Source organism: Equus quagga, chromosome 7 (assembly GCF_021613505.1).
Source record: "Equus quagga isolate Etosha38 chromosome 7, UCLA_HA_Equagga_1.0, whole genome shotgun sequence".
In the NCBI taxonomy this organism is placed as follows: domain Eukaryota; kingdom Metazoa; phylum Chordata; class Mammalia; order Perissodactyla; family Equidae; genus Equus; species Equus quagga.
This window is the reverse complement of record NC_060273.1, coordinates 109,074,823-109,100,766: the sequence shown is the minus strand read 5'-3', so window position 1 is coordinate 109,100,766 and position 25,944 is coordinate 109,074,823. Positions and strand designations below refer to the sequence as shown.

Genomic DNA, 25,944 nt, shown 5'->3' with positions numbered 1-25,944 from the left:
ATAATCCAATAGTACTAGAAATAGACCATGAAAAGATGTCATGGGAAACTTGCCTACCCAAAATGAAGGACCCTGCTTCTACACAACCCCTGAGACCAGGAGAAAAATAAAAATTGCAGTTATAAGTTATCTAGAGGGTAATGGCAAGGAACATACATGATAACAAAACCCCATGAGACCCAGCTAAAGCAGTAATCAGAGAAAAATTGGTAGCCTTAAATTCTTTTATAGAGAAAAAGTAGAATAAAAGTAAAAGTATATAAATATTCACTTAAAAAATGAGGAAAAGAGCAGTCAAATTGGTGAAAAGGAAGAATAAAGATAAAAGCTGAAATTATTAAAATAGGTTAAAAATAGAAAGGTATAAACAAAATAAGAAACCATTTTTTTGAAACATTCATTAAAATGGATAAGCTCATGGCAAGCCTAACTAAGGATAAAAAGTGCAAAAAATTATACATTATTAAGTATTAGAAAGAGTAAAGGAAAAATGTTAGACTATTATTTACAACTCTGTGTTGGTAAATTTTATAGTGTTGAGGAAATGGATGATTCTCTAGAAAATACTTAGCCATCCAAATTGACCTAAAAGGATCTTTAAAATACTGAACAGACTGCTAACTGTAGAAGAGACTGGAAAGGTAAAAAGATTATATGTATATATATATATATATATATTTATACACACGTATACACACACACACACAAACTTTTAAAAATGAGAAGTATTTGACCAAGAACAGACTGAGTATGAGTGAAAACACATATGACAGAAAAAAGGCTAATACACCATGTAAAAAAGAGAGGTCCCAAAGACTACTGCTAAGACAAGCAACCCAAAACAAAAGTAAATGAAGAAATTCAATGTAAAAGTAACAGAATGAACAAAGTTCAACCCTGTTAACAATCATAGAAATTAAAATTAAAGGAAAAAACAAGATACCATATTTTTTCTTCCATTTATTTGGCAAAAAATAAAATGGCTATATTATACAGAGCTTTTAAGGATGAAAAGATATGAACGGTCTCATACATTGTTGGTGGGAGGGTGCATTGCCGCAAGCTTTTTAGGAAAGTTATCTGGAATTATCTTTTAAAGTAACAGTACTCGTATCCTTAAAATTGTGAGAGATCATTCTATAGAATATTATGCAATAGGTGAAAGACAGATAGATCTATGTGTCTTGCCCTAGAAGTATTGTCATTGTGTATTAAGTGAGAGGAGCAAAGTGCAGAGTCGTGTGCAGACTGTGATCCCTTCTTAAGAAAAATAAATAGTAACAAAATCCCTATATATATGTGTCTGTCTGGTTGTATATTTTGGTATGGGCATGGAGAAGTTGGAAGTTGGAAGGAGGCACATTAAGGTGTAAACACTGGTTCCCTTGGAAAGGTAGCAATGGAGGAGGATGACAGCAGATTTTTTGGTATACATCAAAGTTGTTTTATCATTAAAAAGATCACCTATTATTTTGTAATTGCTAAAAATTAGTAATGGAATAAATAAGCAATATCACCAATAAAAAGAATACCAACAAAAAGGATCTTCTACCCTTCTGATATAAACCCCTCATGTTCTAGAAATCTTCAGAGGGGTTTTCCACACAATGCCTCTAATTGATAAATTTTTAATTCCCATTCCTCTGCTTTGCAGCAGTGCTATTAAGAGAGCCTGATTAATTAAAGAACTTGGGAAATTTGGTACATGCTTGGAAACAAATAGAGCCAGATTTGTAGGGGGTCATTCTTCTGTTATAGTCGGTCTAAAGATATTTGTGGAAGGCAACCATGCATATCTGTCCACATTAGCAAGAAAAGTGATTCTCTTTGCACTTATTAGCCACCAGAAGAATCCTCTTTGTTTCACTTATTTTCAGATTTATGAAGTCTGAATTAATATTTCAATAACCCTATTCACAAGGAGCATTTGGAACAATTCCCCGTGAATGTTGCATTCTTTAAGCAAAAGTGCAGAACACACTCTTTCAAGGCACCGATTGCTTTTCACAGATAATGTATTCTCCTTAATCATGTATAAAGGGACAACATTAAAGGAGTAGCTCTGTCTTAGCATGCAAAAGTCACCCCATCCAGCAAACCTGAGAGCAGTTTTAAAGAGGAAGGTATACAAAAATAGAGAGTACATTGCTGCTGTACATTGTGTCATACTCCCGTCCTCAGCTAATCCAGTATTAAGTGAAAACATTTGCCATGGCAACATCGATTTACAAAGGGCAAATGATGTTTCTGAGAGATTGGAGTATTTCCTTTTATAGATTCAGATGTGCACACAGTTAACACTTCAACACTGTATTTAATAATTTTATATATAACTGAAAAAGCTTTTCTTGATTCTTTTTAAATGTTTTACTTTGGAAATAGAATCCAAAACAAAACAACAGACTCTTAACAAAAACTGACACCAAATTAAATACAAGCAGAAAAATACCACTAAAATATTTCAGCCTTCACTCTTATAGAAATAAAAATTATTTCATGTCCTAAGCTGTACTGAACTATGGTTAAATTATTTGCTTCCAAATGAATGATCATTTTGCTGTGAAAATGCAAATTCTGTGTTTACCTCACTATTTCTACAGTTGATGTTATTAGTTATAATATTTAGCTTCCCCATTTTGGATATGTTAAAATATTAATTTTATCTCCTTAATGTATTTTTCATAAATGCTCAGGCAATATTCACCGATATTTTACTGATGTGGTTTCAACTCCGTGCCTCAGACTTTGAAGGCAGACGCAGTAAATGTAAAGAAGATAGATTGGTAGCCTGGGGAAATGCAAGTATTAAAGAGGTGACTGTAGTAGGGTCAAACAAGTTTAGAAGTTAACAAATAGTCTCTGTATTGTTTTTCTGCTGTCATAACCGCTCCATAAAACAAAATGGAGAAAATTGTGCTCAGGGGTGAGGAAATTAAGTTCCTGCCCTAAATAGCTCAGAGTTGAGAGTAAAAAATATATCTTACTCAACATGAATTCTTTGACTCTGCCAGAGGTATATACTGTTCCATCTTCTACCTATCATTTATTCAATCAGCACAGTAAGCATGGGTCTGGAAGCCCACGGCTGCTCCGTGTAAGGGGACTTTTTGTCCTTCAATCAATTATGGCAGCAGTCTCTTGAAATAAATAAGATATTTCATACAGTTACTACCCACAATATTCCTTTTTCACTTTGGTTTGCGGTGACCTGAAAACTTTCTGCTGTAGCCAGAGAGATCTAAAGCACCACAGAAGCAAATAAAAGCCAAATCTAGCGCTGTTTAATGCTTTCACGTCTGCTGCTGTTGGAAGACCCCAAGTTTACTGGAAGACCGTGTATTTATTTCCCCACTTCCCTTCTTTCCTCAACATATATTCCCCAAGATCCAGAAATGTCAGTTGTCCAAAAAAAGTTCACAGATATATGAATCCAAGATAGTTCCCTTCCATTTTTTAAATAAATCTTCCAGAACCTATTTATTGCGGTTAAGAACTTTATAGAGAATAGAGATTTGCAAACCTGTGAATCACTCTGTTATGAAGGAGAACATTAATTCAATTAAGAATGACCTTTTCTCTTCATTGTGGTAGTCAGTGCAGGAAATCATTGACTGAGAGTGAATTTTTTCTTCAAGGTATATTCAAACCTACAAGCGAAATCCAAATATATCAGCACACTTTTAGTATTAGTAGAGTTAATTCAGGCAAATATAAAATTTTTGAAAGTAATTTTGCAGGATATTGAAATGTAAACAAGATTGAAATGATTTTTCCAACTCTTACCTTTCTAAATATTAATCTGCCACATAATTTTCTTTCCTGGGCCTTTATGAAATAATCTTACATCACCATTGTGACACCAGTATACAGCAGTCGCTATAATGTACCTAATCTATTGTGTATTGCAAGGAAGAGCCTTGTTAGCTAGCCTTAGTTTACAATAATACTTCCGTGGGTCAGAAGAAGTCTGAATTCCACCTGAGTATTCATCACCCCAGGAACGAATCTCCATTTCATGTCTCTTCATTGAAATATCATCCCCGCTCTATCTTTCTTTGAGATGTACTGTCAAGAATGTAAGTTCCTTGAGAGAAAAGAGTTGTCTGTCTTGTTCACTATTGTACTCCCTGGGCCTAAGAAACAATGCTGGGTGTCCAATAAAGACTAGTTGAAAGAAATTTTTTTTAAGGGAAGGAAAGTATCTTCATACCAGAGTATTCACTGCCCCTTCCCAATACTCCCAAACACACACATGCATGCACATGTGCACACACACACACACACGCACACACAACACGCACATACCAGTGACTGTAGTATTTTTACGCTTCCTCATTTATCGCAAGTTGAGTCCCCTGCTGCCATGCTCTTCCTGTGTAAGAAATGTTCTTAAGTTCATTGTTTTAATTTCAACTGCTAACTTTTTGCTTGCATGATTTTTTCATTTTTATTGGCTTATTTGAGATATAATTTACTAGAAAATAAAAATTCACTAATTTTAAGTGTATAATTCGATGAATGCTGATAAATATATGCAGTTCTGTAACTGCCACCAAGACATGATGAAGAACATTTCCATCACCCCAAAATGTTCCCTTGTGCCCCTTTGTGCTCCCTTCATTCCTTCCCTCATCCCCCAGCCCTGATAACTACTGATCTCTCTGTCATGGTAGTTTGGCCTTTTCTAGATTTATATATGAGCGTAATCACAACAGTATATAGTCTTTAGCATCTGGCTTGTTTCACTCAGCATGGTGCTTTTGAGATTCGTCCCTGAACTTGTCTTGATCAGTAGTCTGTTCCTTTTTATTGCTAGTCGTAGCTGTGGGGGAGTCTGGACTCTAACTCAGGCAGGCTGGCTTCAGACCCTGTGCTTTTTTCACTGTTATGTTATGATGTTTCTCAGTCCCTATAATTTTCTTAACAATCATCTCTGATAATGCTATTCTCCTGCTCAAAAATCTTCAGCAACTCCTCGTTCTGACCAAATATATTTCCTAGTCCGTATTCTTGTTTTTCACTTCTCTGCCCTATGGTCCCCATCAGAGTCACTTTAATTTCTGTTCCCTGCATTGCTCCTTCCTGAATTCTCCCGTTTTCTACCACGCTTTGTCTGTTTGTTGTTCCTACAGGTAGAGCCGCGGAACCTCCTGATGTTATTGTCTCTGCCTGTTATAGTTTCCTTGCCCTGTATCTTCACCGAGTGAAATCAGACATCATTTATTAAGTTACAGAATAAGTGTTTCCTTCCCTATGAACCTTCCTGATTCCCTCAGACTGATCTGATCCAAGTGCCATAATAATTTGTACCACTCTTACAGACCTATTTTATTGTCGCTCACAGCGACTCATTTTCATGTTTTAAATCTCTCACACTAAAGGGCTTCTGAAACCAGTGACTCCATCTTATTCATCTTTGTGCATATTTTTGTCACTTTATTCTCATACTGAGCAAAAAAAATCACAATCTATATTTAAAAGAAGCCAGCTCATTACCTGTGCTGCAGACAAGATGCTGTTTGCACAGTATTTTGTATTGTGGCTTGCACATAGAAGCCACTCAGTAAGTATTCAATGATTAATAGATCTTCCTTGAATCTGTGCTTAGCTGTTTCTTCTGCTCTTGGGTACGTTTAGGAAAGCAAGTTTGCTGATGACCCCTATGATGTAATAACGATTGTTTATCTAGTTAAGGCTATATTCTCAGTGCCTTGCAGAGTGCCTAGTGAATATTTGCTGAGAATAGATATTTATTGGTTGTGTTCTTTGGTCAAGGCAAAAGCACATTAGCAAATAACAGATTCAGTAGGCAGTTAAACATCTCATCTTGGTTAAAACTGTTGGAACCCCATTAGACTGTTTTACTTCCTTAGTAGTATAAATTCTGTCTACAGTTCTTTTTATTTCTTCCTTTGGAATGTCTTTCACATTCGTCCCTTTTCCTCTCTGTCCAGCGACGCTGGTTCCCTTCATTCCCTGTGCTTCCTACACTCCCTCTCCAGGCTTTGCCCTCGCCCTGTCCTTGCTGTGCCTGTTCTTGCCTCCTGTCTGCCCTGGGTAATGCCTTCCCAGCTTTCAGATCTCAGCCTGAGCATCATTTTCTTAGAGAAGCTTTTCCTGACCACCTCCCTTTCGCCCATCCCTCCCACCCCGACCCCCACCTTTCAGAGAGCTGTCAAAGCTCTCGCAGCACCTCATGCCTTTTTCAGGGGACCCTTCACAAACGCACCTTTACGTTCGTTCCTGTTGTTACTCAGTTCATGCCCCTGTTTCCTCTCCAGACTGCAGACTATGTGAGGGCAGGGAACACATCTGTTTCTGCTCACCTGTCTAGTCCAGGGTCTGGCAGTAGTAGACTCAGTATACATTTACGGGATGGGTAGACACATGGGACATATAGCTGAATGAATGGATGGATTTCCACTGCTGCTCTCCTGTACGGACTTAACCCAGGTTGATAGCAACACATCCTGATTTGGTTCCAGACTCCACTGCCTTCCGCCTCCCACTGTATCCTCATTGCTCATTCTCAGTTCCATCAAAGTGTTGTTCCTAAAGGACACCACTCAGGATTTCATGCCCTACACGTCACTTACTTGCCGTGACTAACGTCACATCTAAACAGATCAAATCTAAATTCTTATCTCCCAAACCCTTTCATTATCTGGCTTTGCTCAGTCTATCCAGTTTCCTTTCTCAGAACCTCCTTAAAAATGTCACTCTTTGCCTTTTAGTCTAATTACTACACTGTCTCTGCTTCCGCCATGGTTGCTCCCATCTCTGGTTTTTGTTTAAACTAATTTTTCAGCTCAGAGGGTCTTCCTCTTACCTTTGTTTATCTGAATTCTTCTCCTCCTACGTGAAGACTCAGCTTCTCTGTTTAGGGCCTCTCAGATGCTAAGAGAAGCCTAGGTTGCTTCCTTTTATTTTTGAGGCTTCCATTTTATCATTTTTTAAATATTAGGAAATGCCAAAGCAAGAGTATAAAAGCAGGGATGTATTCTACACCCTGGATATTCTCCATTGGCCCCTCCAGATGTACTTTCCACTCTTCTCCAGCCCACTCCGGGCTCCAGGAGGCTGACTTTTATGGATGCCATCAGTAAGCTCTGTTGCTCGCTGGTTTCCACTTGGCTTTAGTCAGTGGGAGGAACTGGCAGAAGACTGGGAAGCAAGAAGATGAGGTCAGAGTATTTATTTCTTTGGCTCCTTTTCTGTTGGATACTAGGTTGACAGTGACTGGTTTCTCTCCCTATGCCGTAGCTCCTGTCATCTTCTCCTGTGGCGAAAGCAGTTTCTGGTTTTGATAACTCTTCCTCTTCTTGCCTAATATGTCTTTGAGTGGTAACAGCTTGCTGCTTTATAAATCCCTAGGGTGTTTAAACATCCGTTATGTGCTTCCCTTAACCTCACTCACAGCTTTGTCCTTGGTTCCTTGGTTAAATTTTCCTCAATTGCCCCCTTTATTGGTGCCTTCTGTTTCCTAAAGGAACCTTGACTGATATATTTTAAATATTACATATAACAAATTAATACTTTCATTATAGAAATGATACAGTGCAATATACAGTGCCATTCCCAAGAAAATTACAAGATTTGTAAAATGTATTAAGTCTGTGCATTACAAGTGGTGGGATCTGAACACAAGTTGAAAGTTGTAAGGTAAATGTCATCTTTTTTCAATCCTCTTTGTCTCTCTCACTCTCTGTGTAAGATTGTTAGGGGAAAATGCCCTCTGAATGTTGGGCCCAGACAAAAGGCCTTCCCTCTCTGCCCCCGGACAGGTCCTATCCAGGACCATGCCCTCCCTTCTGATCTCTCCCTGCTCTGAACTCCCATCGTTCTTCTAGCCTTTAACCCAAAGCTTAACACTTCACTGTTTCCTATGGTAGGCTTATCTCCTTCATTAGAGTCTAAAATTTCTGAAGGAAGAGAATTTTTTGTATCTATTTTTATGTCCCGGGAGAAAAATGTATATAGAATCAATGTATACTTGTTCAGTTTGTTGGTGGTTGCATTAATTGGTTGGCAGGTTGGTAATAAAGATTCTTAGGGACAAACTGTACTTCTAATATACACAAAATTAAAAGTCTTGTATAGTATGTTATGAACTCCCACATACACATCAACGATGATCAACTCATGGTCAATCTTGCCTTACCTATATCCTCCCCCAGCACACACACTGAATTATTTTGAGGCATCTGCTGGAAATCATTTCATTTCATCTCGCTTACAGTATCTCAGTATGTATTTTTAAAAGATAAGTACTTCATTTTTAAACATAATCATAATCACCATTATTACCCTTATATCATCGAATATCTAGTCAAGTGTCAAATTTCTCTGATTGTTATATTTTTAAAGTGTTGGTTTGTTTGCATCAGGATCTAAATGTAGTCCACGGGGTAAATCTGGTTGATATCTCTCTTTTACACAGAGTCTTGAAATTCTTTTTGTCTCTTTCTTTTTCCTTGTAATTTATTTGTGAAGAAAACAAGGTATTTGTTCTAAAGAGTTTTCTGCATTCTAGGTTTTGCTGGTTGCATCACTAGAATATCATTTAACATGTCCCTCTGTCTTTTGTGTTTCCTGTACTGGTACATCTAAAGGCTTGATTAGATTTGGGTTCAAGTTTTTGTCAAGAGTTTCATAGGTGATGTTATATGCTACCAACAGGAGGCATGTAATGTCTGATTGTCTCTCTTCTTGTAATTTTAATCCTACTTATTAAATTGGAATTGTGAGATTGATTAATCCATTATAAAGTTTCCTATCAAGTTTTCACCTATTGGTTTTAGCAGCCACGGTTGATTCTTTAGATGATCATTGCCTAGATTCATTAGAAGTTGCATATGCTGAGTATTCTAATCGTGTCATTCCTTATGAATTTGTCAGTGTAAATACTTCTATTAAAAAAACTTTACCCCACAAGTTACATGATCAGTCTTAAATTCAGTTTATATTGTTTATACAGGTCATGTTGAATAACTGTTGTATATAAAAGGTCAGATTTTCTTGTAACACCTACTAAGGGCCACTGACTATGGAAACGTAATCATGTAATGATAATTTAGATTTGTTTAGTTATATTGTTCTTATCATTCTCTGTCTGTGTTTATGTGTGTGTGTGTAAGTCTGAGAAAACATAAGAAAATAAAGCTGATTTTAAAGCATTGAATTTACTTTTTCATTTAATATTAGGAATTTTCCAAGCTAGCTTAAAATACTGAAGTGCAGTGTTTATGTTTATAATGCAAAATGAATTGATGACAAGTAAAAAACATATCTGGAAAACGGACATTTGCAATTTCTACAGCTATTTGGTTCATTATAATAACTCCATTAACTATATGACAAATATCCACCCCTGGGAGCTTAGATACAAAGAGAAGACAACCTTTATAGAATCGTTCCTTTGCTTGAATTATTAATATTGTCTTTCAATGGAAGTTGGAAAATTACAGTGGGATAAATTTGCTTTGGTAGTCTTAAAAATAAGCACAAATAAAATCCTTAAAGGAAAAAATGACTCAATGCTCTGGAGCTATTTCTGTAAGAATAGGCCCTTTATGGAAGATTATTAGTCATGTAACCTAACAAAATTTAAAAACTAATTCAACCAACGTTGACTGCATACCCAGTTTTTGTGCCAGGTGATCTTTGGGAATACAAACAAAAGTAAACCAAGGGTCCAGCCCTTAAAATACAGTCCAGTAACAGGAGACAGACTAGCAAACAAGGAGCTTTGTTATAACTCCCTAATGTTGAAACAAAGATGTTTATGATGTGCAAAGGAAAAGCAAAGAGCGTTCCAAAGAATATTTTTATATTTGATTTTATAGTTCCTGTTAGAAGTTCAAGGCAAAGGATGCAAATCTGTTGTAATATTTTCTTTATGACTTAGACATCTAAGGAAAATGAATAGGTCACGGAATCACTGTGAGAGAGGTGGAGAGAAGCAGAATGACTTTGCCGTTGATCATTATACTTAAATATATGACTTCATCATTAAACATAAGTATCCCATGCCTGTTGTACCTCTTCTTTTGATGAAAAAAGTCTCATTTTTCAGAAGCCACAGTTGTCTTCATTTATCTTAGAATTGAATGGCTTTCCATCTCTATTTCCCTCAAGATCATCAGGCTTGCTGACCTGGGAGTTGGCATTTTATCTCTTGTTGGCCCTTGTATCTTAGTGTGTCTCGGCATCTAGCTAAGAGATGCGGCAGAAATGTCTACTTGAGTATATATTTAATTGACATAGTTATTTTATTAGACAAGAAGACAAGGATTCCAAAAATTCTGAACATTGCACATTAATACATTGAAATGTATTGCCCAAAGTTGCCCAAAGATTATCTACCACTGGTTAGATTTAGAATCATGAGGGTTTGGGTTTTGTTTTCAGAAATGTACTGTCAGGACCTATTGGTTGCCTACTCTACAGATATCTCCTCCCCTTCTTTCTTGCTAACTGAACCCCTCTTTTGTTCCAGCCTTGGCCTTCCCTAACCCAGAAAGTGAATCTTGATTAGACTAAGCCAATCATGGTAATTCTTTTTCCCTTGCTAATGATTGGTTTAGAGCTAGGCATGTGATACAGTTCTGGCCGTTTAGATGTGGAGGGGATTCTGCTGGAGGCGAAGTGCTTCTGGGAAAGTTTCACTCTTGAAAAGGAACTTAAAGAAGAGACTTTCCTTCTGCTGGCCTTTGGGAATTGCTTTGTGAGAATATGATACTGGAAGCTGCTGCAACCATCTTGCCATTATGCAGAAAGAATCCTGCAGATGAAAGGCAATATACTGAATATGACAAAGCTGAAATATGGAAAGAACCTAGGTCCTTGATGACATTGTTGAGTTCCTGGATGAAATAACCATTCCTGCATCTGTCCTACTTCTGGGCTTCTTATTATGTGAGAGACTTTATCTCTGTTAGTTTAAGCCATTTTGAGTTGACCTTCTGTAGTTTGTAACCAAATTCATTCTCAGTAATCATAAACATTTTTTAGGATCTCTTACATATGACTGAGATCACATATATGTGGGGTGGTATGGTTTTTGTGATATGTCCTGGTGACCGTATGCTCAATTCACTCTAAGGCAAAAGGACTGTTTCTGATAAACACTTTCATAACCCTAACTATGCGTCACCATTTTGCTTTCTTGGAATCTTTGTACCAATTTTAAGCATGACTAGCAATGAAATAAAAAGTTAATCATCTTTCAGGTGAAAAATTCTGCTAATAGTTGCCATAAGTACATAAATATATTTGAGCTTTACAAGATTATTTTCATGCTTTACATTTCTTCCACAGGAAACCTATCAGGCAATTGTACACTCTGCTAATGCCAGTTATCAGTGCGTAACAAATACTAAAAGTGCAAATAGTACATTAATTTGCAAATTGTTCTTTGCTTGTCTGTGAAGAGTCACAATTTACACACTATTCTTAAAGTATGCAAAGAAAATAAAGATTTTAATTTTTAAAACTGATTCAATTTATCTTCTTAAGCCCCTGACTCTCTGGGTGGCAGGGGAAGAAAACCTTAAAAGTATCAGTTGAAAGTATCTCACTCTCTTCAGATTCAAGACAATAAGCTCAATTTTTGATTGAGCTGTTTTCCTTCCTCTCCATTTTTTATTTGTCAGGATAATATCTGGGTATATGAATAGGGGTGATCTTACATGAATGGCCTTGGGCAATGGAAGAGGTGAATGTGGTCCATGGACTCTGTTCCTTTAATTGGTATCAACCCTGACAACTCGTCTGTGACTATGAAATTGACTTCCCCTTGGCCAGAGACTTTCTTTTATTTCCTGTTCCTGTCTGGAAGGGTATTCTGCCATGCGGTGTTCTCTCCCTTTCCTAGCTAGCATTAACCCTGCCCCCTTCCTTGGGGCCATAATACCAGAATGGCTTCTCAGGAACCAATTGTGATTTATTTGGGAGAGGAATGTGAATACAATAGCTTAATATTTTCAAAATATTAGTCTCCTTACAAATACGTAATACCTGAAGAATCGAAGCCTTGTCCAGAACTCTAACATTTATACAAGTATGCTAAAGCCTGTTGGATTACTAAAGTTGCCTATTTTAAAATTGTAGTATTTGCTCTTTTCTAACTTTTTTAGGTGAAAAGTATGCACTTTTATAGTATACCACCTCATTAGTTCTTAATACATTACAAGAAATTAAAATCACTGTGTGCTGAAAGGGTAAATCAGGCATTCAGACTCCTAGATTTGTGTTGACACCACTAGTCTATGGGACAGTAGTTTCCCAGGTTGGAAATCAGGACCCACAGAGAGTCATTACTTCTGGCAGTACACTCTCTTGGAGCTTATATAATAGCAGTATTGCTTCAAATAATTTTTCCTTATATTATTTTATTTTGAATATTTGGAAATTTTTTAGTTGACATTGACCCATCTTTTTTCTTCAACCTTCTAAATCTTCGTCTGGTTTTTGTTGCTGTTGTTATTGTTTGTTTTTTCATTTTTCTTTTCATTGATGTTCTTTCCTGCTTTCCTGTTTCCCAAGTGGCCCTAGGCCCTCAGACCATCACCACCGGAGCTGGTGGGAGAACGTTTTGGTGACTCTGCTATGTACTGTTGCTGCAGGTGTTCTTTATTGGGAGGCAGTGTGGATGACGGCACTAGAGAGGCTGCAGGTAACTTGGGCAGTGAGTTTGGCTGGAGCTTTACAGAGCCTTGAGAAGACCCTGAGTCGTGAGACCAGAGTAGCCACAGTCATAGTCCTTGTAGGAGGAGCTACAGGGAAGAACCAAGTTCCGTAAAATAAGTTAAGGATATTAACAAACAAAAAAGTAGATGTCCAAATGTTGGTATTGAATTGTAGCCGTCCCTATGAGAACACTGCTAACATATGGATTTTGATTAGTGACATTATCAACTACGCCCTCCTTGAAACATTCTTTTCTTTTAGCTTCTATGATATAACACTATCCTGGCTTTTCTCTAAACTCTCTAGCTGCTCTTTCTTTGACCAACCACTTCAGAGCTCTGTCAGTTCTCTTTTCTGTTTTACTCTCTGCTCTCAGAAAGTAGCCTCCTCCACATCCACACTGCCCAGTTACCACTCAATTTTCAAGTCATATAAATTTATATCTCTAAGCCAAATCTTTCTTCTGCACTCCAGACCTTTGACCCAATTGCCCATTTGACATTTATATGTAGATTTTTTCAAAAGCTTCTTAAATTCAGCATATCCAGTGCCAAATTCATCATCTTCTTCAAGCCTGTCTTCTTGTATTTTATGTCAATGAATGCTGACATCAGTGCATTCAGTTATACAAGCCAAAATTCTGGGAATCATCCTCAACACTGCCTCCTTACCTTCCATTTGAGTCCATTCTGAGTCATGTCTATTTTACCCTTCTAAATGTCTCCAGAATCTGTCCTCTTCTGTCCTTCTCTGCTCCCATCACCCAGTTTCAAGCTAGTGTCATCACTTTTCTTGAACAACTACATGGCCTTTGTACTGGTCTCATCTAGTTAATTCTAGCCTCCGTGTCAGTTTCCTACAGAAAAATTCATTGGCTTTCTGTTGCTCTTAAGAAAAACAAAATAAAACAAAACAACCAAAGTCCTTCACATAGACAACAAGTCCCTGCATTATGTGCCGCATCTTTTCCAGTCCAAGGTAAAACATGTTCCCCCCATCCCCACCCCCGTCCATATGTATTGGCTTTTGTTTTTCTCAGTCAAACCAAGTTCTAATTACAGGATCTTTGAAAATGCTGTTTCCTCTGCCTAAAACGTTGCAAACCCCCCTTCACCAAGATCATTGCCCCTGAATTCCTGGCTCTTGTAGCAACCTATACTTCTCCTGTGTATCATTTGAAACAGTAAAATTTAACACATACTTGTGTGATTATTTGTCTTATACTAGTTGACTGTAAACTCTGTGAGGACTAAGACGTCTACTTTTTCTTACAGTTTTATGAGTTTAGTACAGTGTCTGGTTCATGGGAGTTCCTCAACATATATGTTTATTGAATGAATGAATGAATGGGTGGAAGAATGGATTTCTACACAGGCATTAAGAGAGATTTAAAGGTAAGGAAAGTATAGATGACTATGGCCAGATACATGAGAATAGACCCAGAAAGAACAGAAGTTGTGTAGACCACTTTGTTTTCTAATGGTTCATTTTAAACTCCAAGAGAATAGAATGCTGCTCAAGTAGTAAAGTAGTTGACAGACATTTCAAGTCTAGAACTTCTCTTATACAGTGCTATTTTGTCCCAGAATCAAATATAAGCCACTTAGCATAAAAATGTGGTGTTCAGAGTAGTGATTGTGGGGCCTTTTCTGTTCTGAAGTGTCTTCAAGCAGGTTTGATAAATATAGTCAGTTTCCAGTCATCTGTGCTAAGAGAGAGGAACATGGGTGTGACTAGTTAATGTTGGCATGAGATTCAGAGAATTGACTGCTTCCATATTCAGGGAAACTTGATGAAAAACAAAAACCATTGGCTTAAGCTTAGGAAAGGTGAGTGGCAGAGCTTATCAGCAACCTCTGTTCAGAATAGTAGTTTCCCCTGACATGACTCCTCGTAGCCAGGAAGCCAAGGAGGACCCGTCACTGTCACCACCTGTTGTGCACAAGCGATTAATTGTAGATAATTATTAGTGTGCTCCTTTTTGTTTACTCTTAAGTGAAAGTGTGTGAAAGCTCTAAGACAGATGTTCCCTCACCAAAATATTTTTTCCTTCGTCATTTGCTCATACAGATTTGTAATTCCCAAAGAAGAGCCCTTGCCAGGAAAGTAGCTTCCATTTGAACTACTTGGCATTGAGAATCTTGTCATCATCAGCCACAGTGTAATTATAGTTTAAAAATGCAAATGGGATTCGGGGATGAATCAACTGAAGGATAAAATTCATATGGAAAAGTGATGCTGTATAAAACCCTAATTAGGCGGCATCTACAGTACAAGTTTCTTAAACTGTGAGTTTACTGCCACCAAAAGAAGAACGTACAAGCAAAATTCAAAAAATATTTATAGAGCTTCCAGTGTGCCAGATATTATTCTAAATCCTTAGGATACTAGCAGACATTGTTAGAACAAGATTACATTCTAGGTTGGGATAAACATCCAAAAAGTTGGTTGGGAGGGAGCTTAGCATAATAGTAAGGAGAAGAATGAAGCATTTTGGAGAATACTCCCTTTTGTCATTTAGGAATGTTTTAACGTAAAATCTTCTCTATGACTGTTTCTTCTAGAGCTTAATAAATGTAAATAGGCAACGTATCTTTTATTTATGTGGTAAGAGATAGGAACAGGAAAAGGGAAATTGGGATAGACTTCAACCAAAAGTGACAGTTCCAGGAATTTTATCTGTAATTATCTTTAAGTTCTGTTTTCAGAGAGGTGGATTTTTTTAAAGCTTCGTTTTTTTTTGTTTTTTTTTTGAGGAAGATTAGCCCTGAGCTAACTACTGCCAATCCTCCTCTTTTTGCTGAGGAAGACTGGCCCTGAGCTAACATCCATGCCCATCTTCCTCTGCTCTATATGTGGAACGCCTACCACAGCATGGCTTTTGCCAAGCGGTGCAGTGTCCGCACCCGGGATCCGAACCAGTGAACCCTGGGCTGCCGAGAAGCGGAACGTGCACACTTAACCACTGTGCCACCAGGCTGGCCTGAGGTGGATTTTTTAAACCTGAATTTTTCGCTCCAGAAAATCACTTATGCTTTGGTATAGTTTTCCTTTGCCCTAACTTTCTTCTATTCTAGGATGAGGTTGAAAGTACAGACACCACTGAGTCAGGATAAGCTTACCATGCATGTATTACAATTACTTGGGGAAATAGCAATTTGATTCTATCTATGTGGGTCGATTAAAAGAAAACTTTGAAAAATAATTTTCCTATTGCTTTCCTCCTCTCAGAACCAAAATTCATGTCAAAGAGGTCTGATCACTGTCTGGACTTTTCTCTTATGGTCTGGCAGCACTACTGTCAGTCCCAGAGATTTCCGTTAGTTCTTTGCAGAACTCAAGTTGTTTAAACCCAGAGTGAGTACTGGGTGAAAATGTCGGGCTTTCTGGATCCTTCATGGTTAGTCTGGATCGGATTTAAAGGGTGCGTGATCTGGGTTAGCAGAGAAGTTACTACCTACTTTTTGAGCAACTACTCTAAGGCACAAAGTCACCATTGCCACCATGAGATGCTCCCACTGCTCTGGTTATTGAACAAGGGATGACTGAGAAAAGTTACCAGGGCCCAGATTATACGCAATATAAAATTTCTATGGGTTATGGCCTGTTTACAGAGAACAACCAGTTTGCAAATAGCCACAGAAATAAGCAAAAGGGCCATATCCAGGTAAAATTGGGTCATGTTGTCTGTTTGTACACCTGTTCGTGTCAATGCATTGAATAGTCTTCTTAAGAAAGGTCGCCTATGGGGATTCTTTAAGCCTGAACAATAAAAGGGCAACGAGCATATTATGCAATCAGGATCGAATCATAGCGCTCCACACTCGAATCTGAATGGTACCTCTGGTTTCCCAGAACAAAAATTACTGGTTTTATGTGCACAGTTTTCACATGTAATAGTATACAGATGGTTTTGTTTGTCCCATATTAATTTAAATATCAGTTGATTTTATTAACTACTTACTCCGTAGAAACCACTGCATCTCGGTCTCACAAATGACTAAATCGAAATAAGAATACTTTTTTCTTAAATAATGTAAGCAAGATGTTACTGAACACTATTGTCTACATGAGAACTCTTGGTTTAAATGGGTAATCATAGAATATAATAGGAGTTCTCTAGCAATAAGCAAATTTTTTTTCATGTCTACCACACTATCTTCTTTTGTCAGAAAAATGTGCTTTTCTTGGCGCGTTCCCAATAGCAGCAGTAAAGAGGCATCAGCAATATCCTATCCCTCTTGATTCAGATTTGGCTGATGTGCCATAACACATAACACTGGGAGACAAGACTGCGTAGATTCACGTTATTTCTCCCTTTTTATACATCTGAGCCTTATGTTAGCAGTTTGAATTCACAGTATTTTACAGACAGTCCCCTGGCACCCAGCTCAGATACAGTGTTCTTCCCACAGAGAGGCAAAGAGGATTCATGGTGATGATATATGGAAAATTGTGAAAGGTTGTACTGGTAGTTTGGGTTGAATTATAGAAGCATCCTTTCTAGGACAGTGTGTTCAAATGAAGAAACTATTATAATGGGCAGTAAGGTGCTGTTTTTATGTCTTCAGAATGTAGTAGAGAGAAACATTGATCTGAGTTATGGATGTGTTTTCAAATAGTTTTACTTTGCAGAAACAAAATGATGACAAAATTAAATAGCTGTGGCTCTAATCTAGTTGCAGGTTGTCAACAAGGTTTCAAGAAACGTTCTCAGGTGCTATTGAAAGTTTAGAGGACTTGGACTAAAACTTCTTGTTAAGTTTTATGTCTTTGATTCCTTTATTTCTCCCATTAATTAAGTAAACAACTAAAATTGTGTCTAAGAACTGATATTTCCCATTCAAATATTAAAGATTTGAAAAACAACCTTTTAGTCACTGTCTTTGTATAGTGGAAAGAGGAGTGCTTTAGTGAACTGGGTTCAAATTCCATTTCATCAGTTTTGAGAATTTTTTTAAAATCATAAACAAGTTACTTACCTTCTTGAACTTGAGTTTTTCCATCTTTAAAACAGTGTCTGTAATTCCTACCTGGTGGCATTATCATGGAAAATAACTATGATGGAAAACTTCCAGAATAAAGTAGAAGGATCAAAAAATATTCTCCGTTTTGCAAGATATCATATGTTAAGTACTGACAGTATGTTTAAATCATTTGAATTTTTTTTGTATTGTTAAATGACAGAGGTTGCAGGATTATATTTATCTAATCAGAGTATTGTTAAATAGTATTCTTGGTGTTCATACTGCAGAAAGGAAAAATACAGCTGGTTACTTGCTCATATCAATGATGTAGTGATTTTATTACTTTGAGAAATGCGTCATTCCGGTTTTCTTGATATTGTTGCCTCAGGAGGCTTTCCTTTTTTAAAAAAGAGTTTCTCAATCACAGGGTTGGTTGTAGTTAACTATGTGATTACACATTATTATAGTTTTAAATTCTTAAACTGACTACTGCTTACAGCCGGAATTTAAATTTGAGGTAACTTTCCATTCTTCGTGACCTCCTGTAGAAATTAACATGCATTAATGAAACAGTATTTTGTAATCACCTAAAGAATCTATCTTTCCTCATCCTGTAATGAGCTTTTAATAGTTGCCAAAGGCTATTGTCCAATTCATTCTTCAACAAATTACATATCTTGTAAAAAGAGAAAAAACAACACCACATTATTCATTGACTTATGAAGAGCCTTAAATTTTATTTAAAATATTGGATTTAGTCTCATAGTTAGAAAAACAGAGGTGTGAAGGTTGAAAGACTCTTCAGAATCACAATTTTATCTAGATTAAAATTTAATGGCAAGAAAATGGCAAGAAAGGTGTATAATTATCTCTAATGATCTTCAACGCATAAGCATGAAGAGTTTTTGTCCTAACTGTGATGCTGACTAGCTGGGTGGCCTTAGGTAGTAGCTCAATAACCCTTTCTGTGAGTCAGTTGCCATTTCTGTAAAAAAGACATAGGCCCCGTTAGACCCACTCACAATGTAACTGTGAGAAGAAAATGAAGTAATACAAAAAAAGTGCTTGTTCATCCTGAGCCGGCCTAAGGGAGACAGAACTTGGCCCTGAGTCATCTTTAGGATTTGGCTTCTCCAATTGATCGTGTAAATGACCCCTTGGGAGTATATCTTCTTTACGTTAGATCCTGAGCTCTTGACTTAATTCTAGAAACCAAACTATGGTACCAGAATACTCCAGAACAAAATCACTGATCCCTTTTACAGTTGGAGAGAAGAGAATAAATTACCTTTTGCTATTCTCTGTTCTATTGAACTGTGGTCTTCAGAGCTTTCAGCTAAAGGCTAATTATTGATTTGATGCACACTGTATTTTTTTAATGTGCTCCTTTTTAGGAAAAAAAAACGTTTTACCATCTTTTCTTCTAACAGAATTATTCTTTATCTTGAAAATGGGGCATAAGTAAAATCCTAAATCAGAGGATGATGGCGCATGGTAGACCACTGATACAATGTCTAATATAGACTTTGCTCTCCCAAAACAATTTTGCAGGGTACTGGTTATTATGCAGAGGATCTTCCTCATCTCTTCTTCCTTTTTTTTTTTTAATTAAAAATATGTCTTTAGGGGTCGGCCTGGTGGCATAATGGTTAAGTTTGCATGCTCCACTTCCACCACCCAAGGTTTGCGGGTTCGGATCCTGGGCGCAGACCCACACACCGCTTATCAAGCCACGCTGTGATGGTGTCCCGTATACGAAACAGAAGAAGATTGGCACAGATATTAGCTCAGGGCCAGTCTTCCTCACAACAACAACAACAAAAAACCTCTTCTTAACAAAACAGGAAAGAAACAGTTGAAATCTGAACACATTCTCATCATTAGAGAAGTTACAAGCCAAGAAATATAAATTGATAGAAAAAAGACATTTCCAAGTTATTCTGTCAGTTTAAATTGCACAGCTGATGATAAGAGCAAGAATTACAATATGGATCTGATCAATTCTGAGTATTAATAGTAGTTTCCTTTATTCGGTATATGTAATCATTGTGCTTAGTTTTTTTTCTTTTTATCAAAAGAACCAACTTCCTGGATTTGATATATCTATTGATGCCTATAACTTGTCTTTTCCAAAAGCAGCTTGAGGTAGCTTATAATAAACTCAAAGATAAAATAAAGCCAAAAACTGTAAGTCCAGGTTTAGAAGAACTTCTGTTTGGTTTGCATTTTGTTGCAGCCTTTGGATCCTTTCTTGTTATAAATATATGCTCAGCTACTTTAAATTTACTTTTGTGTTTATATTTGCTTTAAGTCTTTAATTGTTCACATTGCTTTTAATGATCTATAATGCATTTGTCAGACTGCCTATGTTCAGATCGCAGCTGCTGCACTTGCTAGTGTCCAGGGTAAACCAGGTGGACACTAGTTAAAGTGATAAGGACAGATTTTCTTCAGTAATAACTATTGTAATAGGAAAGGGGGTCTAGTGTGAACTGAGTTCAACTTTGCTGAAACAAGAGGCAAGAGACCTTTCAAAGTTTGGGAGGTGCTAAGGTAGAGGCTCTGACAGGTGTTAAGGGGAGTTGGTCCACGTGACTAGGCCATCTGGGTTTGTTAATTGAGACTTATCCAGAGGAAAAACAAACCTCTCTTATCTTTATGACAGGAGACAGTGATGTGAGTTAGAGCAAGGTATCCGCTAACTGAGAACAAGAGCTGAATTCTCCCCTTGGATGTGAGAAGACAGTTCCGGGTGGTAGAAGATTTACATCTCAAAGAGGCAGAGAAAAGATTTATAATTGCCAGTTTTCTAAAGTAACTGAGAAAGGGATTTAGGAGCCTATCTACCTATTAGCACGTTTTGGCTGGAACAAACTGTAAAGTTACTTAACCTTGGTTTGCCTTAGTTTCCTCATCTGTAAAATGGGGGTAATACTAGTATCTACCATCATAGGAATGTGTTTTGAAGATTAAGTGCACACATGTAAAGTGCTTAGAGCAATGCTGGCATATAATAAGCTCCCGATAAATGTAGTTATTATTCTTATCGTCTTTAAAATGGAGTTCATAGTAGTATCTATCTACCACATTGGATTGTTTTGGTTATTAAAGGTATAAGACAAACAAAACATTGAGAACCACGCCTGGCCATAATAAGCATTCAATAATTGTTGACTAGAAATAGTAATAGTAGCAGCAGCAGCTATTGAAGCCACTAAATATCTTCCAGTGCTGAATTACTCATAGCTCAGGATGATCACATAGAAAAGAATCTTGAGTTTATTATTATTTACGTTAGAACAGAGTAGATATGTTTTGTAACACTGGTAATTCAGAGATTGGAAAAATATTTATGAGCAGTTTTGTGTGTGATTGTAAGATCTCTGAGCATTATTTTGCCAAAATAGTTCTTGGGTTTTGGATACACAGTTCACACCTCTAGCATTTATGTGGCTTAACCTCCTTACTGTGCAACCTTCAACCTTTCCCAGCCCATTCCTTCTTATCAAAATAAGGGTGAATCTAAGTAATTATAAAGTTTTTTCAGAAATGAAACCAGTTTGCATATACAAAGTAGTAATGAGGACTGAATCATATTTCTGTAAATTTTCAAATTTTAAGATACTCGTTTGGTGTATATTTGAACCTCTTTGCTTCCCACCCAACTCAGAAGTAAAAAATGATGCAAATTTCACAGGTTTTCAGTGCTAACCAGTAGGTTTGGAGAAACCCAAATGGTCTCTACCCATGTTTGTGGTGTCTCTTGATTCTAGCACTATGCAGTGACACTCCGTGAAGTATGAATTATTAAATGAGTTCAGTCTCTATTTGTATTGGGTATATTATCAACCATAGCATGTACTTCACCGCATATGGATTTCCATTAAGGAAGTGGAATGCATAGATCAACAGAACCCCATTCTGCTTAAATTGGAAGTTTTATCACTAAAAATTCTTGATATTAATACATTTCGTAGTGGAAAAATGGCCATTTAGATAGACAAGAGATTAGTCTCTTATAACTAATAACTGGAAAAGAAAGAATAACTTGAATTAATGTTGATTTCTTCAGTGTACTGCATAAAAATTTTAAAATAATGGAGAACAACCAAAATATAATAATATATTTTAAGACCAACTTTTATTCATTGTACTTCTCTAATTAATATTTTGGACAGTCACAAAGTGATTTCAGGGAATTAAATATTTAATTATGGAAATAGCAAAGGTGGTCAAAACGAGCTCCTACCATTTTTAAATCAAATGCATTATTGTTTCACTCTTCTTATAGAAGCATCTAAAACGTTGCCTCTTAACCATGACAATACTAGAAAGATCGCTCATGATAATTGGTTTTACAAGTAGGATTTGAAGCTGTTTAGGAAAGAGTCTTAGAAAAACGTTAGGGTACCTGAGTTCTAGACTTAGCCCTTCCATTCACCTGACACCCAGCGTTTGGCAGCAACTTCACCTCACTGGACCAGTAGTTCTTTTTTGACCATAGAGGCCATGCTTTCACTAGTTATTATTCTTTACCGGCAACAATTTAATTCAGATTTTGTATCTTTCTTTCTTTAACAGTCTGATACGTACTTCTGCATGTCGATGCGTTTGCCAATGGATGAGGAAGCCTTCGTGAGTAAGTATTAATTGGATGCTGTTGGGGGTGGGCAGTTGAAGGGAGGGCAGCTATTTGAAATAAGTGAAGAGTTCTCTTTGATGGTCATAGCTTATTAATCTTTTACTGTCAGTTTCTAAAATGCATTTATCATGCCTAATGCAGAAACAAACTAGAGAGAGCTACTGAGAAACAAGATTACAAACTGTATCTGGAGAGATTCATGAGTAGTAGTAGTTAAGGAGTTGCATGCAGAGGTCAATGTCCCCCGATACCGTGTGGTCCCATTTGCAGAGTATTGGCTTTCTGTCTGTGACTAGGTGTTTAATTCCGCTCCACTCAACAGACTGTATATTTACCTCCTGGTTCATGCTATCAATCGACTGCACTTAGAATCAACATCGGGGAATGTACGATTGTTGCCTGTCAGGCAGGTAGATGGATAGGAAGGAAGGAAGCGGGGGAAGGAAGGAAGGACAGAGAAAGGAAGGAGAGAAGGAAACAAGAGAAGGAAGGAGGGAGGGAGAAAGGAAGGAACATCAGTCCTGTTGTCTATATTATAAAATAAGAGAACTCTTAAATGTCAGGGCCTTCCCCAGCTGAGCCTTTAAATCAGATAAGAAAAGTGATGAAGCACCATTTATTTTCATCTCTCTTGTTTGAATTTAAACATCCCTTGTGACAGACTTTTAACTGTTTAGGAAAGAGGTGTGATTGGCAAATTATTCATTGATTTGTCATCTCTCTCCACCTCCTTCACTTTTCTGGTTTGAGATGTTGATTTTGGAGAGAAAGTGAGGGTAATGAGAGTTATACTTGGGTCCCTTGAAACTAATCTTCAAGTGGGCAGTCTGAAATGGCTATTATGTGAATTGTAAAATGTCTACAGTAGCCTTGGGGCCATCTGAGGATGAATTTTCATGAGGTACTCCCCACAGGAATATACGTTATAGACCTGCAAAGCCAGAGCAATGTGCATTTATTATTTTCTTTCATACACTTTGGTGGCAATCATGACAGAAAATACAACCTGTAACAACACTCTCTAAACAAAATTTGCTCTGTAGTTAATTCCTAAAAAATGGAAGCCAGACCTTGGGAACTTGAGCATTGCCTAACTATTTTTACTTTGTATAATAACTGAACATTACCAAGAAAAAGTTAGGAAGGATGGAATATTAACAATAAAGACTTCCTCAATTTCACATGCGAGTGTGTGGCAGCCTAGGGAGACAATAATATTTACTCATAAAAAAGGAATTTTACATGAAGTTTTTTCTTTACCAATTTTATATTTTCTTTGTCCTAGTTCAGGGTAGACTTGAGTCCTCCTGTTTCAAAGAGAAGGCCACTCTCCACACCTGTGTAAATATGGTAGTCATGTTTCAGAGCAATATTCCAGGTCTCACATTAATAGGTAACTGGTTTGTTTCTGGAAGTTAGTGGTAGTATATGATTTCAGAACTGGTCACTCTAAGGACTATAAATATATATCCTGGAATGTGTTACTCCTCTCCTTATACAAATGTGTTTGCTTTCGCTTAATTTAAAATTGAGAAGTACAAGTGAATATATTCGGTCAAGAAAAATATTCACAGAAAACACGTAAAGTGCTATATTAGAACCAGGGTGCTAAACTTTTCTGCGTTTTCTTATGTAACTGTCTTTTAAGATTAAAGTGTTCCAAGTTCTAAGGTCCTTAAAGGATCTTATAAGATTAGTAACTATTTTCAGTATTTCTTCTTTATTGCTGAGAGGATTGCAGTGCTAAAGATTTTGTCATCCATTCACAACAGGGTTGCTTCATCTTCAGTGTGAGTCCTTTAACATACTACCCCCCAGGTGATTTGTGGTGGTGGTTGTTTGCATGATCCTGCAACCACAGAAGTTTAGCTGTAGGCAAATTAGAACTGGAAAGTTGAAAACCAAAGAGAAGTACCAATGAATCATTTTGTAAGGGAATAAGTAAGGGCGATTTTCTATGTATTATCTCATTAATTCTAAGGACAATCCTGTAGGTAGCCCCATTTTATACCTAGAGAAACAGAGATAGGGACATCTACGTCTGTGATTTAATCAAGCGTTAGGACAATAGTTTGTACAGAATCCTTGTGCATATAATTAGCTCACCACCAGCCATCTTTTACTAAGGACTTGCCAGACACCAAGATACTGAACACTAAGCATATTTAATCCATTTTACAGAAAAGGAAACAGAGGGTTGGAGAGGGTAAGGACATGCCCAAGCTTTTTACTAGCTATATGTTACCCTACTTGTATGCCATTTAAATCATAACAGATTTGGGTGTGAGGATAGTGGTTACAGGGGAGAGAGGGAAGAAGTTATCAAGTGGATAGATGGAACTGAAATACAGCAACAGTACTTCTCTGTCTTCCTCACATCAAACACAATTATTCTTTCATTCCCTTACCTTCACTCCCTACTGGGAACGCTCTGGTCAGTTCTGCCAAAAAGTAAAACAAACTTCAAACCATCTTACAAAATACACATGAAGACTTGAATATTCGCAGAGGAAAAAGGGCTTGAATATACAGGTTGTATGTTGGGAGGGTGATCATACATGGCTTTTGCAGATTCCCAAGTGAAAGTTTTACTTGTGGGGTAACCAAGGCTTTTCCATGAATGAAGCTTTAGCCTTTTTGTGGATTGTCCCCAATTCTGGGTGTCAGGGTGCCTGATCATAAGATTAGATATGGTTGAAAATGAAGACTTGTAAAGACCCATAGTGCTTTGTTCATTCTTTTCTTAAAACACTTATCATTTTCTCCCTTCTGCTTTCATTATGTACGTCTTTAAAATTTTTGAATGCCAGCAGGATATGTGCCACAGGATGTGGTAGGGACTCAATAGTTACTTGCTTAATACGTGTGTGAGCAGTAAGAAAGTGTTTGGCCGTTTTCTAAGGCAACATGTTGAATAATCAGTTTACTTTTTTGCTTTAAGTTATACTCTTGTTTGAAGATAAGGGAATAGTTATTTTTTAAGCAAAGCCACTTGTTCATAAATGCAGCAAACTTAAAATTCTGCTGTGTGCCAGTTATTGGACTAGGCAACAGGGATGTGAGGTATGATACAAATTCAAGGAAATCACAGGCTGGCAGAATTCTAGAAGACAAGAATACAAATGTTATGGTATGTGAAAAGGACTTTCTCCTTTTGCTTTTCAAATTCCTGAAGAAAATCATAAAAGGTAGAGTACAATTCAGATTGCTTATTAGGACTAAAACAAGCTCTCTTGATGGCGTTAAAAGCCAAAGCTGCATTTGAATAATTCATAATTTTGGCTTTATGCTTGTGTGACTAATTATGTAACTCATTTTAGATAAACACGCTTCTTAATTTTGAGAAGATACCATCACAATTGTCATGGAATTTATATGTGCATATGCCTGTCTTGTTACGTATGAGCACACACAACGTGCTTGATGTGTTATATGTCTGTATTGAATTGTTAAATGTGAATTAAAGTAGGTATTTGGGGAAATACTATAATGAAGATAAGTATAATTTTTATATTTTGAACAAGATTATAGCTTTGCCTAGAGCATTGCTTTTGTTTGTTGTTTTAACAAGAAATCGCAGAATTGGAACGGGTGAAGGTATGATAAAATCTGCATTTGACTACCGAACTGTGATGCTGTCTAAAA

General features: G+C 37.0%; 1 protein-coding gene across 13 annotated transcripts in view; it reads left to right on the top strand.

Annotated features, from left to right (window-relative positions):
- Positions 1-25,944, top strand: part of PAM (peptidylglycine alpha-amidating monooxygenase) — a 147,858-nt gene that overhangs the window by 11,645 nt on the left and 110,269 nt on the right. For all 13 annotated transcript variants that reach the window (XR_006889327.1, XM_046665908.1, XM_046665907.1 and 10 more), the window contains exon 3: positions 22,239-22,296. Coding sequence is in view for 12 of the 13 variants with exons in the window: in XM_046665908.1 (XP_046521864.1) it covers positions 22,239-22,296 (58 nt within the window). In the remaining variant the exon portion in view is untranslated. The remainder of the gene's footprint in view (positions 1-22,238; positions 22,297-25,944) is intronic.